General features: G+C 43.1%; 1 protein-coding gene across 1 annotated transcript; it reads right to left on the reverse strand.

The window, feature by feature from the left end:
- Positions 1-946: 946 nt before the first annotated feature.
- si:ch211-286b4.4 (uncharacterized) lies at positions 947-3,114 on the reverse strand. The gene is made up of 7 exons (XM_064985499.1): positions 2,760-3,114; positions 2,518-2,615; positions 2,306-2,421; positions 2,148-2,227; positions 1,962-1,996; positions 1,731-1,811; positions 947-1,522 (listed from the first exon to the last, which is right to left on the reverse strand). The coding sequence occupies exons 1-7, from the start codon at positions 3,112-3,114 to the stop codon at positions 1,142-1,144; spliced, it is 1,146 nt and encodes a 381-aa protein (XP_064841571.1). The 3' UTR covers positions 947-1,141.
- Between the last annotated feature and the right edge of the window lie 8,551 nt (positions 3,115-11,665).

Below are 11,665 nucleotides of genomic sequence, written 5' to 3' on the forward strand. Positions count from 1 at the left end.
ATGTGTTATCGACAGACAGTGATGGGACAGGAACAGTTGTGGGCTCCACTAGCAGCTGGCAAAAGGTGACATTATGTCAACCCGAGGACAAAAACATACACAGGGCTTTCCTTTCTATAAATAACATTGTAGTCATTGTTTAAGCAACTGGAGCAGAAATACTATTGAAACATTGCAAGTCCTTACACGAGAAAGACGTATGCTGGTTTACACGATTAGAGGACAAGGTGCTACCTACAACCACAAAGGCTTCTTCGGTTTACTGCTCCACAAAGAACCCTTTGGCAACCCTTTTTCTAAGAGCACAGTGCCAGTGCCAGCTGAGAGAGGTATGACAAGTAGTCAGATAGCGGGTGGTGTGAGATATGATATTCAGTGAGACATTGTTTCTAATCTCCGCGATAGGGGCTGTCAGGCAATGGAACTTTCTATGGGGAATCACCACACTTTAAACCCGGGACTTGGCACCAAGTCGTGGGAACTGATACTGACAGCCTTTGACGATTGGTCCAGCTGACCTCCTCAATCTGCTCACAGTCTAAACACAACCCCCTGTAGGAATACTCCCTTTCTATTAGCAGAGTGCCCTGTGGATGAACTATCATGCAGCACTTATATTGTCTAGATTACTCAGCTCGGAACGGGTCCAGGGGTTGGAGTGATGATGATACATTTACCGCTGCTCGGAGAGAGAGGGAAATGACCACAAATGGAAGAAAGAATATTGTGTCATAGAATATTCATAAATATTCCCGAAAGGTTCTGGGTCACTTCGTACAAGATGTTGGGTTGAAACAAATAGAAGCAGGCACCAGAGCCGACTGGTCATCCAATGAAACGGTGATGTTTTGATTTGACAATGGTGGCTGAAGCCTGAAAGACATGGAGCGTGATGACCTGGAAAGTGTTTCTACCTGGTGACATTGTGATAAAAGCGATGCACAAGCATAATTCATATCTTTAATAAATATCACTCCAACGAAAATGATCCGTTTGATTAAATCACATGTGATGAACCTATTATACATCTATTATTCACACCATACACTAAACTGTACACGTAATCTACAAAATCATGAGACAAATCACACCAAAACCACACACTTCAGTAGTATCCCATTTTCACATGCTTCTAACTGGCTTATTCCAATACATCTAGTTCTCCGAAGCCTGTTTTACCCAAGCTTGTCATCTGACTGCATGATCCCTGGCTTTCTACTTCCTGATTGTACGGGCTCTGGTTATTTTCTAGTTTATGGTTACTTGGTACCCTGCTGTCTAGGTCCTCCCGGTCTGGAGAATGATCGTGTTCCTCCTGACTGTCTGATCTATAGTTGTCTGGCTCTGGGTGTGGGTGATCTCGGGTCTGCTCCTCTTCCTCTGGACTGGGGCCGTCTAGCTGGCGCCGGCTCATCCCATTTAATATGATTTGCAGCTCGTCGAGCCTCTGGGATACATACCGTCTCTTCAGCTCTAACATCATTGTTCCATTACGACTCAGGGCCTTCTCGGTTGTTGCGCCCTGGAAGGGACGGAGGGAGAGATAGAGAGAGAGAGAGAGAGAGAGAGAGAGAGAGAGAGAGAGAGAGAGAGAGAGAGAGAGAGAGAGAGAGAGTCACCACAGCATTAGAATTTCAAATGTTCAATTAAATAAAGGTCTATGATGCAAACCAGAAACATTTGAAGGTTTGGTCAAAGCTCTGTCGTCTCTGCTTCAGCCACGTCTTCACCTGGGTTCTCTGCTGGAGTTGAACGCTGAGCTGCAGGAAAACCTCATTCAGATGGTCCATCTCCTTCTCCAAACAGTGAGCCTTCAACAGAGAGAAGGGTCAAACAACCATCAACTCAATAATCCTCCTGCAGGGATTGTGAAGTAAGTTAAGCAATATGTACAGTAATATGTCCACTCAATGTGGAAATTCACTGCAGGAAAATATGGTGGAACGGTCAGCAAAACTTACTTGGATGGGTGTTCTTAAAAATTGTTGTGAAGGTCCTGAAAAATAGATTGAGGACAATATACAATACGTACCTAAATATATTTTTGTAATACATATTTCAATATAATTCAATACAGAACAACACATTCTTACTGTTTTCACAGTACATGCATATGATATAGACCTAATATTATCAAGACAGGTTACCCTTTTCAGTGTCCTCTGCTGGAAACTGTGTAAGATCCCGCATGATTTGCTCCAGATTGAAATACTTATATCGTTGGAGTCTAAAATAAAATGGTAAAGGATTGTAAACATTTTGTAAATGTTTTTATGAAAGTCATTGTCAAAAGTGCAACACAAACCTGTCTGACAAAAGGTGCCTTGTGAACTGGCTATCAGTGGGGACACGGACATTGAGAAAGTCCTCTACTAACTTCCCAGGAGACTGGTCTGAGGTCAGTGAGGTGTCCCTCTTTGCCTGTAAAAGTAAGGCACAAGTCTGCTTGCTGCACTCAACAGTACAGTGCATTTACCTGTGAATCAATGGGTTCCAGAAACTTCCAAGGCTTCTTACCTTGTTTGCATCATATCTGAAAGAGGCGTTGAACAACTGAAGGCTCAAAGCAGAGATGGCATGATGGAGGACTTGCATGAAGCTTTCAGGCTTGGAACCTAATACAGGGCATTCATCGGACATGATAAACCTACTGTGGGAGAACATCAACAACAAAATAGTACAAAAAAAATCCGAAGTAACATAAAAAATTCATACTGCTTAAAATGTGACCATACTTCACAACATTATTATCTATTTACCTGAAGCAATATAGGCCATAGACTGTAGGAGAGTGGCAATAAACTGTCCCACACTCTCAAGCTTTGCCTCACAGAGATACAGAATCTGGTTGGTTGTGTCAAAATAAAAGTCCCCACTGCAGTGTGACACCAGGCCCTCGTAAGCTGAGACAGGAACCGTTTTGGACAGAAGCAGCATGACAGGGGGGAAGATTTGGGTGTTGCAAAGCAGTTTCATAACATGACAGCCAAACAGGAAGATGGCAAAGTGCTGTGGGGAGAGGTTGTCCAGGGCAACGGGAATCAGGTGCACTGCTGGGTCCTCTGTGGTCTTGTCAGCCCTGGCTGGAATACAAACTGTAACGTCAGAGGACATCATTAGTGTACTGTACTAGTCAGCTAAGCAGATATACAGTACCAGTCAAAAGTTTGGACACACCTACTCATTCAAGGGTTTTTCTTGATTTTTACTATTTTCTACAATGTAGAATAATATGAAATAACACATGTAGAATCATGTAGTAACCCAAAAATTGTGAAACAAATCAAAATATATTTTATATTTGAGATTCTTCAAAGTAGCCACCCTTTGCGTTGATGACAGCTTTGCACACTCTTGGCATTCTCTCAATCAGCTTCACCTGGAATGCTTTTCCAACGGTCTTGAAGGAGTTCCCACATATGCTGAGCACTTGTTGGCTGCTTTCCTTCACTCTGCGGTCCAACTCACCCCAAACCATCTAAATTGGGTTGAGGTCAGATTGGAGGCCAGGTCATCTGATGCAGCACTCCATCCCTCTCCGTCTTGGTCAAATAGCCATTACACAGCCTGGAGGTGTGTTTGGTCATTGTCCTGGTGAAAAACAAATTATAGTCCCACTAAGCGCAAGATGGGATGGCGTATCGCTGCAGAATGTAGTGGTAGCCATATGCTTGTTAATTCTGCCTTGAATTCTAAATAAATCACTGACAGTGTCACCAGCAAAGCACCCCCACACCATCACACATCCTCCTCCATGGTTCACGGTGGGAACCACACATGTGGAGATCATTTGTTCACCTACTCTGTGTCTCTCAAAAACATGGCGGTTGAAACCATAAATCACAATTTTGACAATTTTGACTCATCAGACCAAAGGATAGATTTCCACCTCTCTAATATCAATTGCTCGTGTTTTTTTGGCCAAAGCAAGTCTCTTCTTATTATTGTTGTCCTTAATAGTGGCTTCTTTGCAGCAATTCAACGACGAAAGCCCTCACACAGTCTCCTCTGAACAGTTCATGTTGAGATGTGTCTGTTACTTGTACTCTGTGAAACATTTATTTGGGCTGCAATTTCCGAGGCTGGTAACTCTAATGAACTTATCCTTATCCTGCAGCAGAGGTAACTCTGGGTCTTCCTTTCCTGTGGCGGTCCTCACGAGAGTCAGTTTCATCATAGCGCTTGATGGCTTTTGCAACTGCACTTGAAGAAACTTTCAAAGTTCTTTAAGTTTTCCAGATTGACTGACCTTCATGTCTTAATGTGATGGACTGTCATTTCTCTTTGCTTATTTGAGCTGTTCATGCCATAATATGGACTTTGTCTTTTATGAGGTGACTATCTCATGAAGCTGGTTGAGAGAATCTTGATTTGTTTAACACTTTTTTGGTTACTACATGATTCCATACGTTACTTCATGGTTTTGATGTTTTCACTGATATTCTACAATATAGACAATAGAAAAAAAATAAAGAAAAACTCTTGAATGAGTAGGTGTGTCCAAACCTTTGACTTGTACTGTATACTGTGAATAAAAGCAACATGCGGCATTTATTGATCTACAGTACAATTGACCATAGCCCATGATGGGCACTCTAGTCAATATTGCCTTGGACTCTAATCCGTCTCGAGTCCCAGTTGTTATCTCCAACATTTCAATCAACAGTTACAGAGGATTATCTCTTCTCTCGGGAGAAGAGAAACATGGAGCATTAGAGAGGTTCAAGCTGTCCCTAACCTCTGTCTACACCAGATAGGTTCTGGAGGGACTCCTGTATCTCCTGCAGGGTCCTGGACAGAGGGGTCATGGCCACTAGTTTGGACAGGTCCTGCTCACTCAGACAGGGGGCTGTGCTCTGTAGGTGTACTAGTACAGAAGAGCAGAAGATAAGTTGGAAGTTAATACACAACACTGCAAAGTCCTGTATGTGGGGGGGTAGTCGCACGTCCCACTTCAACACTGCAAGTTAACCGAGTTTAAAAAAAATACTGTGTTGAAAAGCATTAAAGTCATTCAGGTTGAATAAACAAAACCACTCTTCCTAGATGTGACCCGACTACGGTGCCCGTGTCTCCTCACTTCTTAACTTAACACTATCTACTGAATTTACAGTGGACTGAGGTAACGTATTCTCGCAATATGCCTGGCTCTTCAAATCATTCATGTAAGAAGTTGTGTGGAAATATACTCACAGCTGGTGAATAAGACGACGGGTGTACATGAGGGGAACGATTTGAACTGTGTCTATATCCTACCTAGATCATGAGGTGGTGGTCCTGTCTCATGGCCTGATGCAGGTTTGGTCATGTTGGCTGAGGAAAACTAAAAACCAAAATAATATGATGAGTTATTAGTCGAAGAGTTAGAAATAATCTAGGTCTAGTATTCACAATATCCATATCCCATATCCCTTTAGATTGTCAAAGACAACCCTTGGATGTAAATACAGGTATGCTGGTGAATGGTGGTGGTCCTCTGTAGCTCAGTTGGTAAAGCATGGCGCCTGCATTGACAAGATACGTGGTTTGATTCCCTGAACCACCCATACGCTAAAAACGCATCCACGCTTTGGATAAAAGTGTCTGCTAAATGGCATTTATCATTATTACATTACAATGGGCTGCTTGTCTGATACTAAGCCTTAGAAGCCACACTCAGTGGCCAGTTTATTAGGTACCCCCAAATAGTACTGGGTCGGACCCCCTTTGCCTCCAAAACACCCTGAATTCTTTGGGCATGTAAACATTGCTCAACTGGTGTCAAGGGACCTTACGTGTGCCAGGAAAACATTTCCCACAACATTACACCACCGCCGTTGACACCAGGCAGGATGGGGCCATGGACTCATGCTACTTACGCCAAATCCTGACTCCGCCGTCAGCATGATGCAACAGGAACCGGGATTTGTCAGACCAGGCAATGTTTTTCCACTCCTCAATTGTCCAGTGTTGGTGATCGTGTGCCCACTGGAGACGCTTCTTCTTGTTTTTAGCTGATAGGAGTGGAACCCGGTGTGGTCTTCTGCTGCAATAACCCATCCGTGACAAGGACCCACGAGTTACGCGTTCCGAGATGCCGTTCTTCACACCGTTGTACCGTTATTTGCCTGTTTGTTGCCCGCCTAATAGCTTGCACGATTCCTGCCATTCTCCTTCGACCTCTCATCAACAAACTGTTTTAGCCCACAGGACTGACGCTGACTGAATGTTTTTTGTTTGTCGCACCATTCTCTTTAAACCCTAGACACTCATGAGTGAAAAACCCAGGAGGCCGGCCGTTTCTGAGATACTGGGACCGGCGCACCTGGCACCGACGATCATACCACACTCAAAGTTGCTTAGGTCACTCGTTTTGACCATTCTAATGTTCAATCGAACAGTAACTGAATGTCTGCCTACCTACTTTATATAGGAAGCCATGGCCACATGAACTGGGTGGTGTACCTAATAAACTGGCGACCGAGTGTATGTATGTATGTATGTATGTATGTATGTATGTATGTATGTATGTATGTATGTATGTATGTATGTATGTATGTATGTATGTATGTATGTATGTATGTATGTATGTATGTATGTATGTATGTATGTATGCATGTATGTATGTATGTATGTGTGTATATATATATATATATATATATATATATATATATATATATATATATATATATATATATATATATATATATATATTCTTTGGATGTGATAGCCATTTACCTGTGTGTAGCCTGTGTGCAGTTCACACTCCCTGGTGTCTGTGTGGCAGTTTGCTGCGGTCATGTCATGCTGCTGCCAGCTCTCTCCACTAAGTCTGTACAGGACTGCCTCCAAAGCTCTGACTACAGCTCCCATCAGCACCACTGACGGATCTGATGACAGGTCAAAGGTTGGGATTCAGATAAACGCAGAAAAAAGACCTGTGCACTGCAGTTGCCTTGAGCCGACATCCACAAAGTTTACAGTAGAAAGTAATTTCTGCAAACGTCAAGGGAAATTTGCCTTTAAAGGCCTATCGCTGTGAGCTGGTCTCAAATCTGTGTTGGATGAAATGCTGGTCATAGTATAGCAAAGCAATACGTTACATTATCTCTGAGACGTTATCTCTGTAGGCAGATGATTTGACAGTAGAGCAGTTAATAAATGTGTTATTGGCCACTGATTGACACCATTAAGCCTTACCTTTTGTTGATTGGATATGTCCATCCCCGTCTGCATCCGTGTTGGTGTATGATTCATTCTGCAAGGCATCGCGTTCCAATAGCTCTTTCAACAGACTCAACTTTTTGGGTTCCATGTTCTCCAGAACATCCTAGTACAACATAAAACCACTCGTCACGCCGTTCAAAGGACCGATAGGTCTAATGTATGTTTATGTTCCGTCACTTTACAGATTCTCGGGGGACTATTTCTAGACCTGGGTTGAAATACTACTTGAAATGATTTCAAACACTTCATCTGTGTTTAATTGACCATGGCTGTTGCAATGGAACCAATAGAGAAGTCCCAAAAGTGCTAACCTTGCCCAACCTGGCCCTTCAGGTAGGCTAGAGTATTTGAAAGATTTCAAATAGTGGTTGAACGCAGGTCTGCTATGTTCCCCTGTCCTATTGTGCCATATTTTTCCTACCCTCAGGGCATCTGTTTGTTGACAGATATTCCGGTAGAACTCCTGGGTGTCCTTGCGGTGCCTGGCCAGCTGGGACGCCAAATGCAGGTTCTGATCCTCCAGCTTGTCGTAGAGAGTTTTCACGTTGAATTGCTCCAGATCAAACTTCCCAGTCATGTATCCTTGGGTAGCATTTGTGGAGAATCATAATAACTTGAAATTCCAACGCGAGACTACTGAACATTTCATTGATCTAGAGGGAAATAGCCTCACTAGTACATTATCGTGGTTTAGCACTGTTGTCCTCGTTGAGTTGGATTTTGGGTATAAAATGGGTAATCGATCCAAAATGGATATGGCAGAGCAAAATACTCCTGAAACCATTAGGTAAAGGGGGATACCTCGTCAGTTGTACAACTCAAAAGTGTCTTCCGCATTTAACCCAACACCTCTGAATCAGAGAGGTGCGGGGGGGCTGCCTTAATCGACATCCACGCCTTTGGCACCCGGGGAACAGCGGGTTAATTGCCTTGCTCAGGGGCAGAACGACAGATTTCTACCTTGTCAGCTCAGGGATTTGATCCAGCAACCCAGTGTTCTAACCACTGGGTTCTCTCCCATCCCTTTACCCATGGTATTTCAGTGACTATGAGTACAATCAAAAACTTCAACTATTCATCTAGTGGGGGTAAATAACCTTGTACGTGACCGTATATGTACCATGGGTGGTTTTGAAATTGCGGTGCAGATGGGCATTAACCCATCATGACTAGGAACCTATCATCATCAATGCAGTGAGTAATCTGAGTTAGTCACCTCCTCCACGGCAGACTGCAGGCTCCTCAGCCTCAGCCCCCTCTCCGACTCCCCTGCAGCCCAGCACCTCCTGGCCATTCAGGCTGGAGACACAAAAAAAAGAGAGAAGTCAATCATTGTAGATGTTTTTTCAGAAGCAGAGCACAGATGTTTTCAGAGCAGAGCACAGCAAGGTGTCCCCGGTCGGATGGATGGAGTTGACCTGATTTGTAAAAACAACAGTCCTGTTGCTAAAGACTTCTCAGCCATGCTCACCATCAGAATTGAATGGGTCATGCCACAGGACTGCTGATTTGTAAGGGACATGCTGCAGTGCAAATCAAATACACCTCTGAAAACACAATTCAGAGAACCTATTATTATCTGCCATGATTGAATTCTGACCAGAGAGCTGTTAGTAGAGCCATTCCCTGCTATCTACCAACTCTCAATCATAATTGTGGTAAGATCAGATATCAGATAAATGGCTGGCCCTCTCCCTGAAAGCTATTAGCCAAGCTAATAAAAGCTAATAGAATAAACCAGTATTGATCGTTTGGTTGCGTCTGGCTGACCTTTCTCCACTGTAGACGTATTCCACTGGAGGGATGGGATCTCCCAGGCTCCGCCACTTAGGCCTCAGTTTGCCCTGGCACACCAGCTTGGCCCGACTGGACTTCAGAACCAGAGCTGTGGTGGTGAGCACCAGGATCAGCACAAGCAGGAGACTCAGGACACCTACAGTGAGGAGATTCATGAGTCATTCATTCCACGTCAATTCAGCAAGCCATGACACCCACTATATCAGGTTGTTCTAAAGGTTTCTGTAGTTTAAAAAAAAGACAATATAAACATTCCTGCAATACTTTTTTGTTGAAATATAATTTGATCTCTGAGAAATTAAGCAACTTGATTGCACCCAAATTGGAACAATCTGAGATGGTCAGCAACGGAATTCTCTTTCTTGTGCATGTTTGAGGTAAAAAGGCCCTAAATTCAAATTCAATTCAATTAACTGTATTTTCCTGTGGAGGAACTGACATACACATGGCTATAATATGTTGTGTAAAGTGTGTCATGCCATATGACAGAGAATGGTAACCAGTTGTGCTCTATAGCAGTGTTTCCCAAACTTGGTCCACGTTTTGTTTTTTGACCAACCACTACAGAGCTGATTCAAATAATTAACGATTGATGAGTTGGTTATTTGAATCAGCTGTGTAGTTCTGGGGGCAAAAAACAAAACGTGCACCCAAGAGGGGCCCCCGGGACCGAGTTTGGGAAACCCTGCTCTATAGTACCAATTTTTCAGTTTTTGATTTGTTAAAAAAGTTTGAAATATCCAATAAATGTCGTTCCACTTCATGATTGTGTCCCACTTGTTGTTGATTCTTCACAAAAAAATACAGTTTTATATCTTTATGTTTGAAGCCTGAAATGTGGCAAAAGGTCGCAAAGTTCAAGGGGGCCGAATACTTTCGCAAGGCACTGTAAGTCTATTCAGACCATTTCAACCATTGACCATCTTTTTGATACCGTTGGTATTTTTCCACAGAATCAAAGCAGCCTGTACTCCCTCTCTTTTTTTTCTGCTCAGCAGTACCTACACTAGCTCTCTCTTGCTGCATGACAAACTGCTTATGAACTGGTTATCAATGGCATGGAGAAGCGGAACACAGAATTTAAACACAGTGGGGAAAATAAATTGTTAACCAATCAATTCAAAGAAAAACAGGAGGGTGATAATGCACGTTAAAAATCGATTCGCACCAAGGAATCAGTCTATGATTCTCTACTATGGGGCTGTGCTTTGATTTCTCTTCTCTCTTTATGTGTTGCTATTGATTACATATCACTTCAGATGTGAACAGTCAGTGGCTGAATCCCAAATGGCACCCTATACCCTACTGAGAGCGCTAGTTTTGACCAGAGCCCTGTGGGCCCTGGTCAAAAGCAGTGCACTAACAATGTTTTTCCATAGATGTCACTCCAGCCTTTTGGGTTTTAAGCACTAGTGATATTTTGAGAATTGTGTTTTCATCAAGCAGGGTGATTAAAAGAGATGTGAAAAGAGACGTGTCTACAACCTCTGAATAATCAAAACAGTTGCTTTGTGAGAAGATGTTTAACATGGAGGAAATGCACCATAAATAGGGAATAGAGTGCCATTTGAAATGCACACAGAGTGTATCTCACCTACGATGGCGCCCCAGTCAGGCAGCAGGTTGAGCCGATGTTGTTTGATGACACCGTGCTTGACCAGTTGGGCGGGGGTCATGGGCTGGAAAACGGCTGCAGTGGGGTCACACTCTGTCCCTCTCTCACTGACCACCACCACTAGACTCCACTCTGGAATGGCGTTGTCCAGGAACACATACTTCCCCGTCTCCGAGAACACGTGTGCAAATCTAATGGGAAAAGAGGAGACGAATCTGAAAAGCACGCCATTGAAGAACCCATTTTGGTTCCAGGTAGAACTCTGTGGAAAGGGTTTTACATTGAACCCAAAATTGTTCTACATGGAACCAAAAGGGTTCTACCTGAAACCAAAATGGGTTCTTCAAATGGCTTTCCTATGAGGACAGCCTAAGAACATTTCAAGGTTCTAGATAGCACTTTTTTCCCTAAGATTGTATATAGTGCACTACTTTTGCCCAGAGCCCATTCACATACTTCCCTGTCTCAGAGAACATGTGGGCATACATATGGTAAAAGAAGAGTCACTAAGAAAATCTGATTCCCTATACAGTGCACTACTTTGGGCTATATAGGGAATAGGGTGCCATTTTGGGCACGGCCACAATTAGAGAACAAATGCTTTACATTGTTAATGTGAATCTAATATGACCTAACTGAAGACTAAAGGCCATAAGGTACCTTCATACCTGGTAGAGTTGAACTGAGTCTGCTTCATGAGTCGCTCTAGCCGCCGGAAGGCCCCAAAGTCCCAGCTAGGGTTGCTATTGAATAGATGGTCTTTCTGGTACACTGGGAAGTGGCTGAGGTGACGGTCTGGTTTGAAAAGGAATTGTAATAAAATAGGAATGTCGCAAAACAGAACAGTTAAAGGGATAGTTAACTTTATGAAGTTTACCTCAAGATGATACAATCCGTTTCCACTAGCATTCTTACATGCTAGCCAGGATATTATGGACTTCGCTAAACACCCAGCAAACAAACACAAAAACAGATTGGACTACTAAAGAAATAAGCAAGAACTTCAAACAAGTGAACTACCCCTTTAAGTTAGAGTCCAAGGGAATG

The sequence above is a fragment of the Oncorhynchus masou genome, chromosome 13 (assembly GCF_036934945.1).
Source record: "Oncorhynchus masou masou isolate Uvic2021 chromosome 13, UVic_Omas_1.1, whole genome shotgun sequence".
Lineage (NCBI taxonomy): Eukaryota > Metazoa > Chordata > Actinopteri > Salmoniformes > Salmonidae > Oncorhynchus > Oncorhynchus masou.